Below are 19,254 nucleotides of genomic sequence, written 5' to 3' on the forward strand. Positions count from 1 at the left end.
AAAAATCTAGATTTGTTACTAGGATACCAGTGTAGCTAATTTTTAGACCCAAATTCTATCATTTAATCCATCTTCCGAGCCTTCGAAAATTTTATTACTATTTTTAATCATTTCCATTTTTATGATATTTTTAATATTATTGTTAATTATGGATCATAGTTAGTTTATATATAATGTCATCATCTTTTTATTAAAATTTCTTTTCTAAAAAGATATTTTTTTTCTCTACAAGATTAAAATTGAGATTCATATATATATTATATTATGATATATTTCTTTTCTTTATTTCATAATATAGTTTATATATAAACACTTATCTAAATGTATAAAAAATTATCCCTCAATTATTAATAAATTTGACATCATATATACATTATATGCTATCCTTTCTTGTGCCCATCGAACTTTTGTTCATAATATTTTTTACTTGATTGAACAACAGAGATATGACCAAGTTTTCAAATTTCAAGAACCCTAAATGAATTAAAAATATGAAAGTTGAGATTGATGTGGATGAGTGTTCAAATGATATAAAATGTTGAAAATATAAATTATAATTAAAGTTATTTAATATTATATGTATGAATATTGAAAGATTCATGAATGACTATTTAAATAATGTATATATCTTATTTAATATTGATTTATGTATTTATGTAGATATATCTTGATGTTTCCTATAAATACTCTATGTATTTAATAATTTAAATATGAAGAAAATAAGAATAAATAGTTTCCTCCTATCTTAAGTGTTATAAGAATAAAAAATATGTTATCGCTATTGCCTCTAATTAGATTTATATATATATATATATATATATATTTTCAGAAATTTTAGTTGACGAGGAGAGCTACTTATTCACTGACTCTACAAGTTTATATATGAATTAAAACAAACTTTACGATCATAATTTTACAGATTTTTCTCCGCTGTCAGAAAATATATATGTGGAGACTTTTGTTTTTTTTTTAATTTTTTTTTTTGACAATTATTTTATTATATGTTGATGAAATCATTATTATAGAAGATAATCAAAATACGATCAATAATTTGTAAATTTTTATTACTACTCGTTTCAGATTAATAGTTATTGATCAATTAAAATAATTATTTTAAGAATTTAAATATCATATTAAAAAAATATATATAGAAAATATCACAGGTTTAAAAGGGAGAAAGATATTTTTATTATTATGAGCCATTTTTAAGTAGAGTCTAAAATTAAAAATCATAAAGACCTTGGTAAAAATGGATAAAATCATACATGGTGGAGATATAGAAATTTTTTAGCACCTAACAAATGATATTATAATCATGGTCCAAACTGAACTTCATATGGAATAGTCTTGAACAAAGTTAAGGAGAGGTCTGGAACATGTCAAGTGACCAGATACTTATTGGATGATGAAGTAGGTTAAGAGTAACCGGATACTTGTAGGATACCTGGAGTAGGTCAGGATGACTAAATGTTTACGGGTAGGCATAAAATAAGTCAAAAATGACTGGATGCTTGCGGGCCCGAAGGATTATTGGGAAGACAATCAAAGTCTCATATAAGAAATACATAAAAAAAATTTATGAGTTTAAAAGAGAAAAGATATCTCCATTGGTATAAGATCTTTTAAGTTGAGCTTAAAACTAAAACCATGAGGGTTTAGGTTCAAAATAGATAATATCATACTATTATGAAATTATATGAATTTCTCTTGGATACAATATTTTGAAACCCTAAATCTTAAACTTTGAATATTGAAATAATTAAATTTTTATATTGTAGTAGCTACCAAGTAGTTTTTACCTCCTGTAGTAATTATCGAGTACTTTCTATACATTGTAGCAGCTACTTAGTAAAAAAAATGATAGATCCCCTACCTTAGCGACCCTCCTAGTACCGACCTCATAGATATGGAGAGAGGTAAATACAGATACACAGGTTATAGATGCATGGTAAGCTAAATCCTAGTTCATCAGCTCCTGAAAATCAGTCCTTGGCCATTACTAGAGATGTAAATGAACCAAACGGTTCGTGAACTATTCAAAACTCGATTCGATAAAAAATTTGTTCGTTTATCTTATCAAGTCGAGCTTGAGTTTGATTTCGAGCTCGACAGTTTTATCAAGCCGAGCTCGAGCTTAAGGACATTTGGCTCGTTAGCTCGCGAACATGTTCTTTTATAAGACGTAAAAATTGCCAAGGAATCCAGTTGTCTAGTCAGTCGGGCATATAGCTTCCTTCGACTAAACTTGAAGAGAGAGACTTATGATGCGATGATAAGGAAGAGTCCACCTGTCACAAGTCAATTGACACGATGTCGGTCAAAGTCAAGGCGGTCAACACCAGACTTACAGTTATCCCAGTCAGCAAATGAGTGGCCGAGCGGACATCACTCGGTAGGTCGAGACATCATGAGCCGGTCGGTAGGGAAACGAGTCGCTCGTTCGGCGTAAGGAATGACATTACACAGGAGACAGGAAAGCTAAAGAGAACACGTCTTCTATCGTTAAATATGAGGAAGTCAAGACAAAGAAGAACACTACATTTATCATCAATACACAGAAATCAGGACAAATAAACCTTCCTTTAACAATTAATATTATTTAATAAGATAGATAGACATTAAATAAAACAGATAGACGATCACATAAAAAGATATAAAAAGATACGCTAGGTACGAGGAAGGTAAGATTATCATTTTTCTTGATTACTCATTCTCTTCCTGATTTTAGCTTGAATGACAGAGGACCGACGCTTTACCTAATTTTAATTTTATTTTACAGGATCAAAGTCTTCATCCTATCAACAATCACCCCTTTTCAACTTCCTTTATTCATACAAGAACACCGTTATCAAATGGGGAAAAAATAATTTTAAAAAAAATTATTCTATGTTGAATCCTAAATTTTTTGTAATGTCATTATCACATATAAAGCCATCCATTATATATTTATATCCTATCGGGAACTTCATTGAAAATGCATTCTAATATTTCCGAGCTTCCCGAAGAATGGTACATGCATCCTGCCTATAATTAAAATAAATTTGACGATTATAATTTCATAAATTTCTCTTATAAATTTCGGTTATTGTTACTTGCTTTGGAGACGTTGAACAATTAAAATATTTTTTAAAATTAAAATAACACATTTTAAAAAGAATATTTTTATCTTGTGCGTAGATTGTTAATATTTTAATAAGCATATATATTTTATAGTATATGATATTTGTTTAATTTAATTTTTATTTTAATAAAAATAATTAAAAATATAGATGAATTATTTAATCATAATAGCTATTTTTATTTATTAGCTGACGACAACCCGAATCGATATAATATAATATAAAAAAAAACACACGATTAGAAGCCCAAAGCCCAAATTGCACTTGGAGGCCCATAATCCATCAGTAGTATCTTTAGTCAACCTCTTCTATCTTGGGCCCGGCGCCGCCGCCGGCCGTTGCACCGCCTTCGTCGAACTTGTATCCCTGATGGTCGCCGCCATCTCCTCGCTGATACATCTTCGCAATGATGGGGTTGCATGTCTCCTCCAGCTCCTTAAGCTTGTGCTCGAACTCCTCCACCTCCGCTAGCTGGTTGCTCTCCAGCCAGTGTATCGCCGCCTCCACCGCCGACTCGATCTTCTGCCGGTCATCCTCTCTCAGATTGCTTCTGATCTTCTCGTCCCTCACCGTGTTCCGCATGTTGTACGCGTAGTTCTCCAGGCTGTTCTTCGCCTCTACTTTCCTTTTCACATCCTCGTCCTCCGACTTGTACTTCTCCGCGTCGCGCACCATCCGCTCGATCTCCTCCTTGCTAAGCCGCCCCTTGTCGTTGGTGATCGTAATCTTGTTCTTCACACCTGCAGTCTTGTCCTCCGCCGACACATTCAGGATGCCATTGGCGTCGATGTCGAAGGTCACGTTGATTTGGGGCACCCCTCTCGGCGCCGGCGGGATTCCGGTCAACTCGAACTTGCCGAGTAAATTGTTGTCCTTCGTCCGCGCCCGTTCCCCCTCGTACACCTGGATGAGAACGCCTGGTTGGTTGTCGGAGTAGGTCGAGAAAACTTGCTCCTTTTTGGTGGGAATGGTGGTGTTCCTGGGAATCAAGACGGTCATGACTCCGCCGGCGGTCTCCAATCCAAGCGAGAGAGGCGTGACGTCGAGCAGCAGCAAGTCCTGCACTTTCTCGTCCCCCTCTCCGGTGAGGATCGCGGCCTGCACGGCGGCGCCGTAGGCCACAGCCTCGTCGGGGTTGATGCTCTTGCAGAGCTCCTTCCCGTTGAAGAAATCCTGCAGCATCTGCTGGATTTTGGGGATCCTGGTGCTGCCGCCGACGAGCACAACCTCGTGGACCTGCCCCTTGTCGATCTTGGCATCGCGGAGGACCTTCTCCACCGGGTCCATGCACTTGCGGAACAAATCCATGCAGAGCTCCTCGAACCGGGCGCGGGTGATGGTGGCGTAGAAGTCGATCCCTTCATAGAGAGAATCCACCTCCATGGCGGTCTGCGTGGTGGAGGAGAGGGTCCTTTTGGCGCGCTCGCAGGCGGTGCGGAGGCGGCGCAGCGCCCGCGCGTTGCCGCTGATGTCCTTCTTGTGCTTCCTCTTGAACTCTGCAACGAAGTGGTTGACGAGGCGGTTGTCGAAGTCCTCACCACCGAGGTGGGTGTCCCCGGCGGTGGCCTTCACCTCGAAGATGCCCTCCTCGATGGTGAGGAGGGAGACGTCGAAGGTACCGCCGCCGAGATCAAAGATGAGGACGTTCTTTTCCCCTGTTCGAGCGGCTTTCTTGTCGAGGCCGTAGGCGATGGCGGCGGCTGTGGGCTCGTTGATCATGCGGATAACGTTGAGGCCGGCAATGGAGCCGGCGTCCTTGGTAGCCTGCCGTTGGGAGTCGTTGAAGTAGGCGGGAACGGTGACGACGGCGTCCTTGATGGTCTGCCCCAAGAAGGCCTCGGCGATCTCCCGCATCTTGGAGAGCACCATGGAGGAGATCTCCTCGGGAGTAAAGCGTTTCTCCTCGCCCTTGTAGGTGACGACGATGAGGGGTTTGTCGGAGGGGCCGGCCACCACGCGGAAAGGCCAGAGCTTCATGTCGGCCTGGACGGTGGGGTCGGAGAAGCGGCGGCCGATGAGGCGCTTGGCGTCGAAGACGGTGTTGTGCGGGTTCATGGCCACCTGGTTCTTGGCGGCGTCGCCGACGAGGCGCTCGGTGTCGGTGAAGGCGACGTAGGAAGGGGTGGTGCGGTTGCCCTGGTCGTTGGGGATGATCTCCACGCGGTCGTTCATCCACACCCCCAGGCAACTGTACGTCGTCCCGAGGTCGATGCCGATCGCCTTGCTCTTCGCCATGATCAATCTCAAGCTATGTTCGGATTGAATTGGTAAGGAATGAAGAAGATGGCTGCGATTTATAGCGGCGAGACGGGAACATTGGCGGCGACGTAAGAACAGAGTAGAAATCTCTAGACGAGATTTTACTATATATATTTATATATAAAAAACGGTCGGAGGATGGACAGGTGGCAGACGATTAGAGACGCGTGTCAAGGTGAGATCGCTCGGTGAGATCGAATGCTCTTCTTATATATATATAAAAAAAATAGTGTTTAATTAGAGGGCCAAAGTGAAATATTTCTATGATACTTTGTAATTTGATAGAATTAGGGGAGCAAAACGAAATTGGGGAAGGATCCCCTCAATCTGGTCGACGGAGTCTCAATTGGGCGCGTTGGTGTGGATAAGAAATAGCTAGCTGCGCTTGCTCTCCTCTCCACGAGCTCTCTTCCTCTTTCTCTTCTTCTTCCCTTCTCCGACGGAACACGAAGAAGCGAATAAGCAGCCGCATAGCTTGGATTCCCCCTCCTCCTCCGTTGCTGTCGAGGTTTAATCCGAGCAAAAGCATGGCGAGAATCGCCATCTGTTCCTTCAATCCCTCGCCTTCCTTGTCATCCGCCGCCTCCGGCCCATTCAAGCGCATCTCGGCTCCGCCGTTCCTCCTCCCGCTCAAATTCTCCCAGATTCGGTTCAGGGCGCGTCGCTCTCTCGTGGCCGTGGTCGCGCGATACGGGGGCGGGGGCTACCGCCCTGGTCCGTCCCGGAGGCGGTCCGGAGATAATCGCGTCGCTGCGGACCCCGACTATGACCCTTCGCTCGACCTGGATAGGCTCAAGTACTCTCTTCTATGTCTGCCCGTTATTGTATTCTTTCATAGCAGTTTTTTTTTATATATACATATATTAAAAAAATTGCCGCTAAAGATTTAAAGGTCTAGTGTAGAAACATTAGTTTGAAAAAAAAAATATTGTATAACCGAAATGGATTAGCATGTGCATTTAATATGTTAGAGAACTCTGAAATACATGTACCAGAACCTGCATTCATAATTGTTCGTCATGTATTTGTAAAAAAAAAAACATTTATTGCATAATTTTTGCTCCTTAGAGTCCCATGCTTGTATGACTAAGCGTTCTATAAAAGTACTTCAATTGATTACATTTTGGTTTAGCTCTTGCTAGTTGTTGACAGTGCAGGTAATATTTTCATTTTTGTTATTTCAGTTCAACTTCTGTAAGGTTGCTAGACGAGCAGCAAAATATGGTCAGTCTATATTTATCTCACTTATGTTGAGAGTGATATTTTTTGCACCTTCATTGGTTCACTTGTTCACTTTTTCTTTTTAGCTCGGTGTAGTGTCGATTGATGAAGCTGTACGAATGGCAAATGATGCTGAACTTATCCTGGTATAGCTTTCGATCATGCTAATGCATATGACTGCGAAGGCAGATGAATGCCTGATATATCTTAGACATCTTAACTCAGGCACTTTTTTTTTCTTTGTTAATCTACTTATAACTTCTGTAAATTCTTTAGATGAAGAATTAAGCATTTGAGTAACAAAAAGTGCACATAAGCTAGAGCCATTGCTGTTTGAAACTTAAATTGATTTGAAAGTTATTATGTGACTGTTAGAAGTTCTACGAACCTCAACAAGTACAAAGTGAATACCAAGCACATATGCATGATATAAATGAGAGTTGATAAGTCTGTTAACTTTGTATGGTTCATTTTTGAGTTTAGTAATACTTGTAACTGACAGACCAGAAGATCTAAGTTATTCATCACTACAAAGGAACTCAATTAAATTAATCAAGGCTAAACCTAGTTGTCTAATGTACCATTCTTAGCATGATACGGTCTTATATCTCACATATTCTTAGCTTCTTCATTTTTAAAGTTTCTTTATCTTGGATCTTGACAGTGTTTGTCTTGCAAAGTCAAATCATACTATTCTGGAAGGCGTACTAAACTATCTATCTTCCTTCTACTTCTATCCTAATCTATGTCATGTTTGAATATTCCGGAAAATTTTGATTTTCATGAAGAAATTTTAGTATCTGATGGTTGGATAATTTGGAACATCAATCATCCGTATATTTTTTTTCAGGCAATTTTGTCTGCGGATGCTGATCCTCCTGTGCTCAGGCTTTTTGACACTTCAGATTATCAGTATGTCCTGTATGATATATGGTTTCTGTTATTTATACCTAACATGAACACATTTATAGTCCTTAGTGCTTTGGCACCAACCATTGCCAATTGTAATAGGCTGCATGGATCATCTATATATAGCATTGATAAACTTTTTAGAACATTAGATGGTATGAAAAAAAAACTGATTTCAGTTCTAGCATTCCCTTTCAGCATTACATTTCTTTTGTTATGCAGAAAACATAAATATGAGCAGCAAAAGAAGAAAAGGGTGCAACAAAAGAGATCAGCTGGTGAATATCTCTCTTTCTTCATTTTTTTTTGAGTGAGAAATGTTAGTTTTTCCTTATTCTTCTCTATTTGCAGCAAGCCGCGTCAACATTAAGGAATTGAAAATGGGGTATGTTTCTCCTTTCATCTAGTTGGTATTTTGCTTACTCATATATTGATTGGTACATAGGTTAACAGTTCATGTTGATGCTATTTGAAATTTTCCGATCAATTTTTTTCTATCATGAAACTCATCGATTGATTGGTCCATGGCTAAACTGTTTAAGTTGGTGTTATTTGAATTTCCAGATCAAATTGTTTTTTATCTTGGATTGTGTTCTGCCAAACTTGTCTGTTAATTGGCACTTTCTTGGATGACTTGACTAAATTTTAAGTTGTGACCTTGGTGAAGGTGGTTCCATGTGAAGCATTTTTGTTTGGTAATTTTATACACCCTTTTATCAGTCTATTATGTTAAAAGTGGTGCCTTGTCTGTTGAGAAGCAATACCAAATGCTCGAGAACTATGGTTGCTTATACTGAAACTTTGTTAAATGCTATCTGGTTTAGAGAGGTTCTTGGACAACTATCTGGTTTTTGCCTATTTGGTGTTGTAGGTGGTGAGTTGGAGATCAAATAGAACCTGACCATTTATTCAGTGAGGCCTCAAATATAAAGAGGATCACATTCTCCTCAGTTGTGCAATAAAGTCCTCTATAGTCTCCAAATCCATCTTTCATCCTCATAGTCTTTATGCTACGTGAATGAGTGGTGAACAAGTAGGAAGTTTGAATATAGAGAATGGATATAACAGTCTAAATTATGCACAGTAGATTTTGTGAATCAACTTTGACACTTTATAGGTTATGGTTTTTGAATATAAATGGCCATTTATTTCTCGTAGTCATTTTGGAGCCAACTTCTTTCAAATATAATATTGATTTATATTTCCTGTAATATAGAAATTCTATGCACAGTATGTTTCATCAATTTGTTTTTGACTTAGAAACACACATGTTATTATGAAAAATTGGTGGACTGTAGATCTAACTCGATAAACTTTTGATGGTAAGCTTTTTTATGCATCCATATACAAGGTAAAGCTCTTCATTGAGCTTGTGAGGTCTAAGGATTGGCATGTTCTTGCTGTTTTGTAGAATTAACATCCTTCTTAAGAATGTCAGGGCTACACTTTTAAAACCTAGATAGAAATTGATTTAAAGTCTAATTGTATTTGCATGTTATTCTTAAACAATATATATATATATATATATATATGCTGGGCGCCGCGTGGGCGACTGAGTGAATGCGGGGTGCTCGTAAGGGTTCCGGGTGCCCACATTCCATTTGAGAAGTATCCATTCATTCCACACTCCATGCTTTCATTCCATTTGAGAGTATCCATTCATTCATGACTCATCTGCTTTCATTTCCAGTTTTTTTTTTCTACTTTGTTATCATTCATCTCTCTCACATCTTGTGTCTCAAGGGAGTTTTGCTTATTATTTGGCAAAAGGTCATACGTTGACCCCGAGCACCCCACACAGCTATTTGTTGAGAGATAAACCAAAAAATTGGACAAGCCACCACATGAGAGGGTAATTCTCTCGGGAATCGACCCTTTCTTGATTTGACAATTCTACCATATGATGACCAACTCAGCTAAGCCTCAGGGGTGAGTTTTGCTTATTATGCAACATATGGTGTCGACTTATTAGATATTCAGGTGACGTTTGGTTAAATGACTGGAATGACTATGGGTATGAGTCTGATAGTAAGGTGGAATGAGAATAAGAATAGAAATGAAACTCACCTAGTTATATGGATTTGGTTGATTCTCATAAATCTGGAAATCATTCTCAAATTATTATTCCCAAACCCACAATCTAAACACTATCTTTTACTATCATTCCATTCCCTCATTCCCAAACCCATCAACCAAACACCCCTCAATTTAATTTTCGCTGATTGTGAAAAACGTTAAGATGGCTTTTGATAAGATAAAGTGAACTACATTATGCAGTCTCAAGTGAATCCATCCTTTTTCCTTTCTGTGGGTAAAATTAATCTTTTTGATTGTTTAGATTCTCAAAAACCACATGTATTCTTTAACCTATAGTTGAGATAATGAACATAGCTACTATTATTAATGGCATTTTTTGTTCCATTATAGTATCATAAATAATTGAAGGGGAGCCTTGACGCAACGGTAAAATTGTTGTCATGTGACCTTGGTCATGGGTTCGAATCCTGGAAACAGCCTCTGGCAAAAAACAGGGTAAGACTACGTACAATGGATCCTTCCCCGGGACCTCTCATGGCGGGAGCTTCGTGCACCGGGCTAGATAAAAAAAAATATAGTATCATAAATAACTGGGAGGACTAACCATCTTTTGTTGTATGTTCTACTATTAACAGGATAGCCACTTTGCTATATAATGTAATTCAACTAAATTTTCCTTTGATATCTGTAATTTTCCTACCAGACTAGTATATTTGCATAAAATCAGAGAGCATAACTAGTACTAATGTGTTAATTCACAAGTAATTTTGGTTAACTATTCACATTTTCATTTATCCTGTCATGTTTTTATTTCAATAATTCCTCCCATTTCATTTGCCTGGTTTTACCATTTAAAAGTGTTATGCTGTAGCTTGAAATTAATCAGTGTGATTACAGGTACAATATTGATTCCCATGATTACTCAGTGCGGTTAAAAGCTGCCAATAAGTTTCTTAAAGATGGTGATAAGGTTCTTTATATCCTATGTAATTCTTCTTAGGACAATGAGCTATAGCTTATCCTCAATATTTCCTTCAGGTGAAAATCATTGTTAACTTGAAAGGCAGAGAAAATGAATTCAGGAATATTGCTATTGAATTGCTCCGACGCTTTCAAAGTGATGTCGGGGAGGTAATGATTCCTTCTAAACTTCTTGCGTTGTTATTTCCACTTGAATCTTGCTACATTCTAGAAATTTTGTGGTATCTGTGCATTAGGACATTGCCTTCTGTATGCATTTATTTGACCCTTGGTTGTGTCCTTAAATAACTAAGTGATGGAAGACTTCAAAAGCATCAAGGCAATGTTTAAAATTCAGGTCATCAGGGGTGAAATTAATTATTCTGCCTTGTTGAGCAGTGTGTGAAACTCTTGTAGGATCTTATGTGAGCGGCTTGACTAGGGAAGGTGAATAGATAGTAAGCTCAATTTCCAAATTATTGCACACAACAAAGGCACATAACAATCTTAGTAATTGTGTATTCGTGTACGATTGATTGTGTCAATTTATAATAGTAGTGGAAATAAACAAGATGAACGAGACACACTAACATAATGATATAAGATGGTTCAGTGACCCCACTTCTACTCCATGGTGTATGATGCATCCGGTGCTAATTCCACCCTTTTAGAAGAGACAATGGGGTAAATTTCTTACAATCCCAACCAAAATTTGGATGCTCTCTAACAATGACTCTCCTACAGATGAATAAAAATTTACAGTGTGTGCATTATCAAGAGCTCCTCCCCAAGCTCCAATATGACAACCGATTCCAATCTAGCTCAAAGGCAATGATCTCCAACATTAACACTCGATCTAAGCTCCTTAGCTCTAGTACATCAACTCAATTGAAGTCTAACTATGAGGCAACGAGCTCCACAAGCACTAGCACCTATACTTAATCCAAGCCTCCAACTCTCAAGTCCACCAAGCTTCTCCCCAAGTAAGTGCACCAACTTGATCCAAGTTAAGCTCTTGAGCAACAAGTTTCACAATCTTCACAATTGTTATATACTTATAGGCACTACTCAAGTACCTCCGCACTTAATGCACATATCAAAAACATAAAAAATAGCTAACTTAAACCATATTGTTGACACATAAAAACATAATTCAGTCTAACCACAAGGCAAATGTCGTTTCCCTAACAACTCCTTGATATATATGATACCAAAAGTCATCAACTCACAAGGCTTCCTTGGGCAGCAACACTACTTCGAGGCTTTTGCAAGCTAGGGTTCTATTACCACCCCACAAGTCTTTAGTGAGATGGAGGTCATCGGTGAGACCTTTTGCTAGCTAGAGTTCCGGTAGAGGCTTCCACAAATTGGAGATTGCTAATGAGATCTTCCATGAGGTTCCTCTCCCATTTCTTCGTCTGTATCCCTCTTAGTTCCTACTGATTGGTGACAATTGACACCACCTCAATATGCCATTGGCACCACCGGCACATTTCATTTTGTGCAGGACTAAAACCCCGATCTGCCATATTGTTAACAGCTGTCTTTCAGCTCCTCATTTCCATTTTTTTGGTCTTTTAGTTGGCAACTGAGGAGAGCAAAAACTTCAGCGAAAGAAACATCTTCATGGTTCTCATGCCAAACAAAGCAATTGTTCAGAAAACACAGGAGCAGTCAAAGAAAAAGGAAAAGCCAGTTCCAGAAGTTTCCGCAAGTGTTTAGCCGCACCAGGACACTAATTGAGATTCATAGCAATAAGTTCGTATCTTTCTTTCCTATCAGTTGTTTTGGCTACTCATCACACTGGATTAGCTATCGATCCACACAACATTGACAGTGTCTTTTCATACACAGGTACTTTGTGTTTTGGTTTTATTAATCAGAATAAGGTGATCATGCAACTACCTGATGTAAATATGGATGCAGCAGACAGTAGAATCTTCTTGCGGCAAAAGGTCCATTCGTGATTATGGAAACGAATCACAGTTGTTGCTTAAAGATGCCGAAAAGTTAATCTGAGTATCATAGAGGATTAATGCAGCTTGTTCATTATATTTTACAATCACGATTTTCAGTCATCTGGAGAAATGTATTACTTACATTATCAATGAAAAAAGCTATGGCATTTCGATTCTTGAAGCTTGCACTTAGGTTGGATTGATCATTTGTAGGAAAGAAAACTTATTACCCACTTTGATTTGAGTGATGATTTCAATCCTGAAATTCTTGTGTTGGAAGCTGGTGTCTGAATGCTTGAGCGTGATATACGGTAAATGAACCTTGTGTGTTTAACTCAGCGGAAAATGGAAAGATCTATTTCATTCTTCAAATCTTTCTAATTCTTTTGACCATTTTTATTGTTTGATTCTATAAACAAAGGATCTATCTCATTCATTATGTTGGACTTATACCTGCTCCATCAACCTATTTATCTGTTTTTGTAGTTTGTGTTTTTCCACCCTCTCTTCTTAGTTTATTCGGCCAGCTCAGGGTGGGATTGAATACTTCACCTTTTCATGAGTCTCATTATTAGAATAGGATTTATAAATCTACAAAATGTGCTCATCTAATTAGTTGGAGGTCAAAACAGATCATCACTTATGTAAATCAGGTTTTTTCCGTTAATTCTTTCAGCAACACATGGAACAATGTAATAAACCTGTTCAAATACTCTCAGGGCAACCTGCATAATCATCAAATTGGAAGAAATGTACAATAATTTCTTTGAAGTTGCAAAAAGGATCTCATAAACACTTTGTGTTTTTCATATTCATTGCAAAAAAAATTTTTAAAAAAAGTTGAGGCTTTCAGAACCTACAGAGAGCAAACAGTGGCCACCCTAATATATACAAAAATTAAGGGTAGGCGGTTTATCTGGGTTATTTTTCTGCATCATCAGGTACATTGAAAAACTGCGGCATCGAGGCTATTCGAGGAAGTATCAGAAGCTCCCCATATGATTCTTTTCTCGATAACGGTGGTTGTGCACCATCAGCAAGCTCAGCCTCTGGAGTTGAATAAGGTTCTTCGTCAGATCCTGCACCAGCTTGAGTGTCATCACTATCTTTCATTTTGGAATTTAGTTTTGTACCTGCTGCCGTATCTTTGTGGAGCAGGCAGCAAAGGGAGTCGACCCTTGAGATGATGGATTGTTCATCTGATGAAGCAGCAGAAGACTGGGAATCATTGAGAAGATAGTGTGCTATATCTTCCAGCATCTCTCTGTCGGGCAGGGTGTTGCTAGGCAATGACGTGTTGCCTGAAGCCATCTGCTCAGAGATGTGATGATCTAAGTGGTTTACAAGATCGGTCATGGACATAGACCCTCTGATTCCAGGCAGTTTCAATCGATCCCACCAGTTTTGGATTCTTGAATCCATATCCTTGCCCATATTTTCTTCCCCTGACCGAGCTTCAATTCCTACAATGACATTGGTGTCAAAATTATAGAAGACCAAGGCGTTACCTGAATGATTCTCAATAGCAATAGCTTATCTTAGAACAGAAGAATTACCAAAAAGTAATGATAGTACAATACCAGAGCTTATCTTATTACCTGAGCACGGCGAAGGAGTGTCCTGCGAATCAAAATCAGGAGTTCTCCCAAAAGAATCCCGTGTTTCAGTCTTATTGGAGATCGAAGAAGTTGCGCAAGGGGAACCAGGTTCACAAAAGCCCGAGAAAGTGGTTCCACAATTATCTTTAATAACATCTTGAAAATGATTAGAATCATCTTGATCCTCGTAAACTGAGAACTGAGGGTCAAAGTAAGGAGATTCTAATATCGTCTCTGGTTGCTGACTGAGGAGCTTCAAACGTGGATCACAGTCGATAAGTTTCTCAAAATTCTTGCTCAACAAAGTTTGCGAACATTGAAGGAGATGCCTCCTGCAGCATCCATTTAGATAAAGTTACAATGATGATAAAACAGAACATGTCGCATTGCATATGGTTTTCAACCAGATGGAAAAGAGAAATACCGCAACATTATTAACAGCAATAACACATCAGTAAGTATCCAAAACTAAAAACTAACGTTTTCTGCAGTAGAAAAGAAGTTAACAAAAAAAAAAAAAAAAATCTTTCAGTCTATTGCTTAGGCTGGAGAATATTTATATTTCACAACAATATAAATAAAGGTACGAGTCAATTAGCATATAATCTATGGAAGCTCGTAGTATGAAAATTCAGCTTTATCTATGTTTCAAACATTTTGAGATAGGAGGCAAACATATACCTTCAGCAACAATGGAAAATGTAAGCAACATCTGCTATATCTCACCAAACTTAATTTAAATATGTTTGATCAAATTATACTCTAATATCTGAAGCCCAAAGTAATCTATTTTCGAATTGTAAAGTCAAAGAACACAACATGAAATTGGGTAACCACACAGAATATATTTTATGTTACAGATCATCATAAAAAAAATAATATTATTAATTATATGCATATACAATATAATTTAAACTAATTTGTTAAGAGCTAAATCAAAACTTACAAATTCAAAAATTATAACAAAGATGCACAGAATTTCTCTCAACTACTTATCAATGTTGAAAAAAATTATGAACTCCGATTAACGAATTCTGCTTGTGGTGCAGCAATTGAAAAAACTATTTCCTCCCATTTATCACATCCCATTTTGTAAAGAAATCTCTTCCTTCTAGTGTTATTGTCTTTGTTTCATATTTCAATATGTTAAACATTATAAACTCAATGGTTAATCTTCTTCCAACTGGTCTGATCTAACCCCACAATAAAATAACTTGATCGAATAAGTCAATTGAAGATGTGATTGTATATGAATGTGTGTATATGCAAAAGAGTACTTCATATGAATATTGAGAAGAAAATGCTATATGGCCTATAATAGGCGATAAAAATCTTGTGCATTTGTAATAAACAGGTGTGGTTTCCAAATCAGGAAAATTGACAATAGAGGTCAGTTCATTCTCAATGAAATCCACCATCAAAACATCAATTCATGAACATCACAACTCTAATTATTTTCTTCCACCAAAAAGGCTCTCAGAAGAATATTTAACAAAGAAAAAAATTGATTATCTTTTATTAAAGTGCTGATAATAAGAACCAAAGATTAAACCATACTACCGACCCAAAGGCCTAGGTTAGTTCCCAGTTAAGCATCAAAAGCAACAAGAGGTCAATCTCAGTTAGATGAGAAAAAATACAAATTACATGTACCTGTGTATGCTTGCTTGGCCATTGGTAAAATCCTGAGTCGCTTGCCATAGTGTATGCTTCCTTGGTTGGGGATCAGTCTCGCGGAAAAAAAGCGGCGGTCTTGCTAACTAAAAAAAATTGCTAACTTGTTACCAAGAGGAAATGACCATCATACAACCAACAAAAATTGAGGGGGAGAAAAAATCTTACCACAATTTCCAAAGTCCCATTGACACCTTCAGAAAATGTTGCCTTAATGGTGGTAATGTCAGACCAGTGAAACTCGATCTTGCTCTTCAAGCCACCTTCAAGAACTTCCCATACAAGTTTATGTTTAGCAAAGTAGCACTTTGCCACTAGATCACCTTCGTATCTAGAAATACACTGTTTGCCAATAGAACATGGTGAACTTTCCACAAACTCAACCAATCTGGTAAAGGATTACTTCACAAAAAGATAAGAAAATTAGGATGTACTAATTCACCATCAAGCATCCATGTAATGCACCCTCGACAAGAAAATACATTGACTTGAAATGTACTATGTTCTTATGTTAGATTACTCGCTAAGAATTGCACGTGAAACATAAAGAATAAAGGCAAGTAAAACCTTCATCAGAATTCTTGGACCATCTCACAGAGAGATATGAACACAAATAGGAAGAAAAGAACGAACAAGTAATTTCTGTGTAAAACAGAACAATTGAATAGATTGGAAATACAAGAATAGAGCACTAGAATAATGCATAGACAAGATCTTTGATGACAGAAGAGGAGAGCTGCATCATTTACGTAAACCACCAAAAATTTCCTTAATAAAATCCGCACCTCCCATGCCCCAATCTTCAAATATGATGCAGGAAAATTCGAAGCTTTGATCTTGCTAGTTGAGCTCGAAGCAGCTGAGGACTTTGATTCTTTAGCATCACCAACTTCCGAGCTCTTCGAGTTAGTGGCGCAAGAAGTGCTACCTGCCTTTGCTTGAGAAAGCCTCATCTGAATCAAATCAGCAAGAGACGGACTTTTCCTTAGACGGAGGCCCAGCGGTCCAGGTTCCCCAAGCACATTGTTGTACAGAGCCTGAACCAAGGTAGCATCAGAAGCTGGAATTACCTCTTTTCAAACGCTACAGACTAATTCTTGGCAGATGTTCCAAGAGGGAGAAGAAAAGGAAAAAACAAAAATGTTCTTTTTCTCCGGATCATGAGATTCGAATCAAAATAAATGTTCAAAATACCAACAATTTTGATTTGAAAGAGAAGTGACTCGTCTACCTGCTGACTCGAAGTGCTCGCGTCCCTGGATCTCTTGTGCAGAGGGCTGCGCTCGTCGTCCAAGGACTCCTCCACTTCCAACTTCACCTTCGGCGGGGAAGGATCCGGGTGCGGGGTGGAACCAGCTCGGCGCTTGCTGGAGTCCGACGACTGAACCATACCGCAGGAAGATTCCCGAACGAGGAACCCTAGAACGCCAACTTCCGCTGCTCCTCTGCGCCTTTTCCCGTCGATCTCGTACAGAAATCGGACGATACTTCACCGCGATCGACGAAATCAAACGGAAAGAGATCTAATCGCCATGCAGGAGGAGGTGATTTCGCCGGACGAGTGAGAGGAGCGACAGAGGTCAAATTTTGTGTTCGAAATAGGGAGACCAAATTGGTAAATCCGCAGAGACGTGACACTTCTCATTGGTATAATTAATTATATATATAAATTATTTTATTTTTAATAACAATAGCTTTCATAGCTCAGTTGGTTAGAGCACCCGTTTAGTAAGCGGGAGGTCTTGAGTTCAAATCTCAATGAAAGCAATTGATTTAAGTTTTTTTCCCTTATTTTACGGAACTTATTATAATAATAATAATATGTAATCTATGTCAAAGCAATTATTTTGTTTTATTAAAAAATTTGGAAAATAGTTTTAATAATTATACCGTAATAATCTGATAGCGACTAAGAAAATGACGGCGCTAGCACTAGAGCGGTGGCCAATCAAGTAGGAGATTCATCGAGGTCTTCTCGGACAAGGGCGGAGCCACTTAGCCAGTCCTAACTACTTTATAAAAAAATAAAATAATATCTTTATATTTTTTTCATCCCCATCATAAACAAAGTCACTCCGTACGCAAATTTCATAATATCAAATTAAAAATAAATAATTTTAAAATTAAAATATCAATTAGATTCACAAAATTTATAAATGACATTATATTTATATAAGTTAATAAATATATTAACTCTAATTTATTTAATTTTTTATCCTAAACTTGTCTGTAGGACCGTGTCGTGTTCTCTCCGCAGTAAGCAAGTAATTTACCGTTCAAATGTAATTTTAATTTTTTTTCAATAACCAAAAGTTTTGTCACCGGGCGCTCGAGAGGTGGTTGATGAGGCAACGAGCGATGGCTGCTCGTGAGGCAGGTGCTGTCTCGTCAAGCAATAAGTAATCGCTTCACGAGCGGCAACTAATCCATTGCCTTGTCAGACAATGAGCGACATAAGTTCAGGTATATAGATATAGATTATTTCTCATACTTTTATTTAACATATATTAATCTAATGTCAAATCTTATTTATTTTTTTTTAGGATGATTAATTATTCAATTTTACCAGTTTACTCATAATTCTTGATAGTTCAACTCTCAAGGCTCTTGATTGGTGTACCCTTAGCTTGATCGAAAGTTAATTATCTGTATTCTTTGAATTTTATATTTTCTAACTGAAGTTAGTTTTATGGAGTATGGACGAAGGTTAGACCATCTACATCAGTATCCTCATTCAAAATCTAAAATTTAGGGTAAAAAAACTACTTTATTAAATTTAGATATCTATTTTCCACTGCATGATACATCAGCTTCCCTATAATTTGTCATATGTTTATTTTTTTATTATTTTTTTTTTCCTTCATATTTTTTATTATTAGAGGGAGGAAAGAAATAGAGGAGAGAGAATTTTTTTATTAATAGAGGAAGGAGAGAGAATTTTTTTATTATTAAAGGGAGGAGAGAGAAATAGTATTTTAATGTTTAGGGAATGAAATCCATTCCCTAAATTTAAAGAACTACTATTTATAAAATGTATATTTAGGGAATGAGTATGATACCTGATGCGGATATTTTTTTAATGCAAAATGTAAAATTTAAGATAAAAGTTTAGTTTAGGGTAATTGATGTGAATGCTCTTAGAGCAATGTCCTAACATTTCTTAGATAGCAGCGGGTAAGATGAATAGTATTGCACCACTATATGGATCTTGCCTTATATTATTTGAAAAAATTTATAAGACTAGTATCATTAGTCTTTTTATTATTGATTAAGAATGTAATTTGATCACTATAAATTTGATGTTGCTAGCTATGAAAAATTTCAAAATTTATCCACTATTTCTAAATTATATCAAAATTAATTGATATAAATAATAAGTTAAGAATTTATAATTTGATTGACTGATTTTTTTTTATAGCTCATCCATTATAACTATATAGTTTACTTATATATTGAATATAATATATTTATTTAATTGATAGATTCATCTCAGTTTTTATTCTTTCTATTTCTATAATA

General features: G+C 37.3%; 3 protein-coding genes and 1 non-coding gene across 5 annotated transcripts; 2 read left to right on the forward strand and 2 right to left on the reverse strand.

The window, feature by feature from the left end:
• Nucleotides 1-3,283: 3,283 nt before the first annotated feature.
• LOC121986229 (heat shock 70 kDa protein-like) lies at nucleotides 3,284-5,440 on the reverse strand. Its single transcript, XM_042540095.1, has one exon. The coding sequence runs from the start codon at nucleotides 5,352-5,354 to the stop codon at nucleotides 3,414-3,416; it is 1,941 nt and encodes a 646-aa protein (XP_042396029.1). The 5' UTR covers nucleotides 5,355-5,440; the 3' UTR covers nucleotides 3,284-3,413.
• Nucleotides 5,441-5,710: 270 nt separating this feature from the next.
• Nucleotides 5,711-12,640, forward strand: LOC121986231 (translation initiation factor IF3-2, chloroplastic-like). 2 transcript variants are annotated; one of them, XR_006113359.1, is made up of 10 exons: nucleotides 5,711-6,174; nucleotides 6,563-6,602; nucleotides 6,686-6,745; nucleotides 7,450-7,511; nucleotides 7,731-7,786; nucleotides 7,860-7,893; nucleotides 10,443-10,515; nucleotides 10,584-10,676; nucleotides 12,087-12,359; nucleotides 12,435-12,640. XR_006113359.1 is itself a non-coding variant. In XM_042540097.1 (10 exons), the coding sequence occupies exons 1-9, from the start codon at nucleotides 5,906-5,908 to the stop codon at nucleotides 12,225-12,227; spliced, it is 828 nt and encodes a 275-aa protein (XP_042396031.1). In that variant the 5' UTR covers nucleotides 5,712-5,905; the 3' UTR covers nucleotides 12,228-12,263; nucleotides 12,360-12,640. The 2 variants fall into 2 exon arrangements, 1 of the variants encoding a protein (XP_042396031.1); XM_042540097.1 differs by having other exon boundaries at nucleotides 5,712-6,174; nucleotides 12,087-12,263; nucleotides 12,360-12,640.
• Nucleotides 12,641-13,189: 549 nt separating this feature from the next.
• On the reverse strand, nucleotides 13,190-17,320 carry LOC121986232. The gene is made up of 6 exons (XM_042540098.1): nucleotides 16,967-17,320; nucleotides 16,521-16,772; nucleotides 15,904-16,077; nucleotides 15,715-15,821; nucleotides 14,062-14,393; nucleotides 13,190-13,926 (listed from the first exon to the last, which is right to left on the reverse strand). The coding sequence occupies exons 1-6, from the start codon at nucleotides 17,123-17,125 to the stop codon at nucleotides 13,385-13,387; spliced, it is 1,566 nt and encodes a 521-aa protein (XP_042396032.1). The 5' UTR covers nucleotides 17,126-17,320; the 3' UTR covers nucleotides 13,190-13,384.
• A 108-nt stretch (nucleotides 17,321-17,428) lies between these two features.
• TRNAT-AGU lies at nucleotides 17,429-17,502 on the forward strand. Its single transcript has one exon. It is a non-coding gene; the product is annotated as a tRNA-Thr (tRNA).
• The last annotated feature ends 1,752 nt before the right edge of the window (nucleotides 17,503-19,254 follow it).

This window comes from Zingiber officinale, chromosome 5B, assembly GCF_018446385.1.
Source record: "Zingiber officinale cultivar Zhangliang chromosome 5B, Zo_v1.1, whole genome shotgun sequence".
Taxonomy (NCBI): domain Eukaryota; kingdom Viridiplantae; phylum Streptophyta; class Magnoliopsida; order Zingiberales; family Zingiberaceae; genus Zingiber; species Zingiber officinale.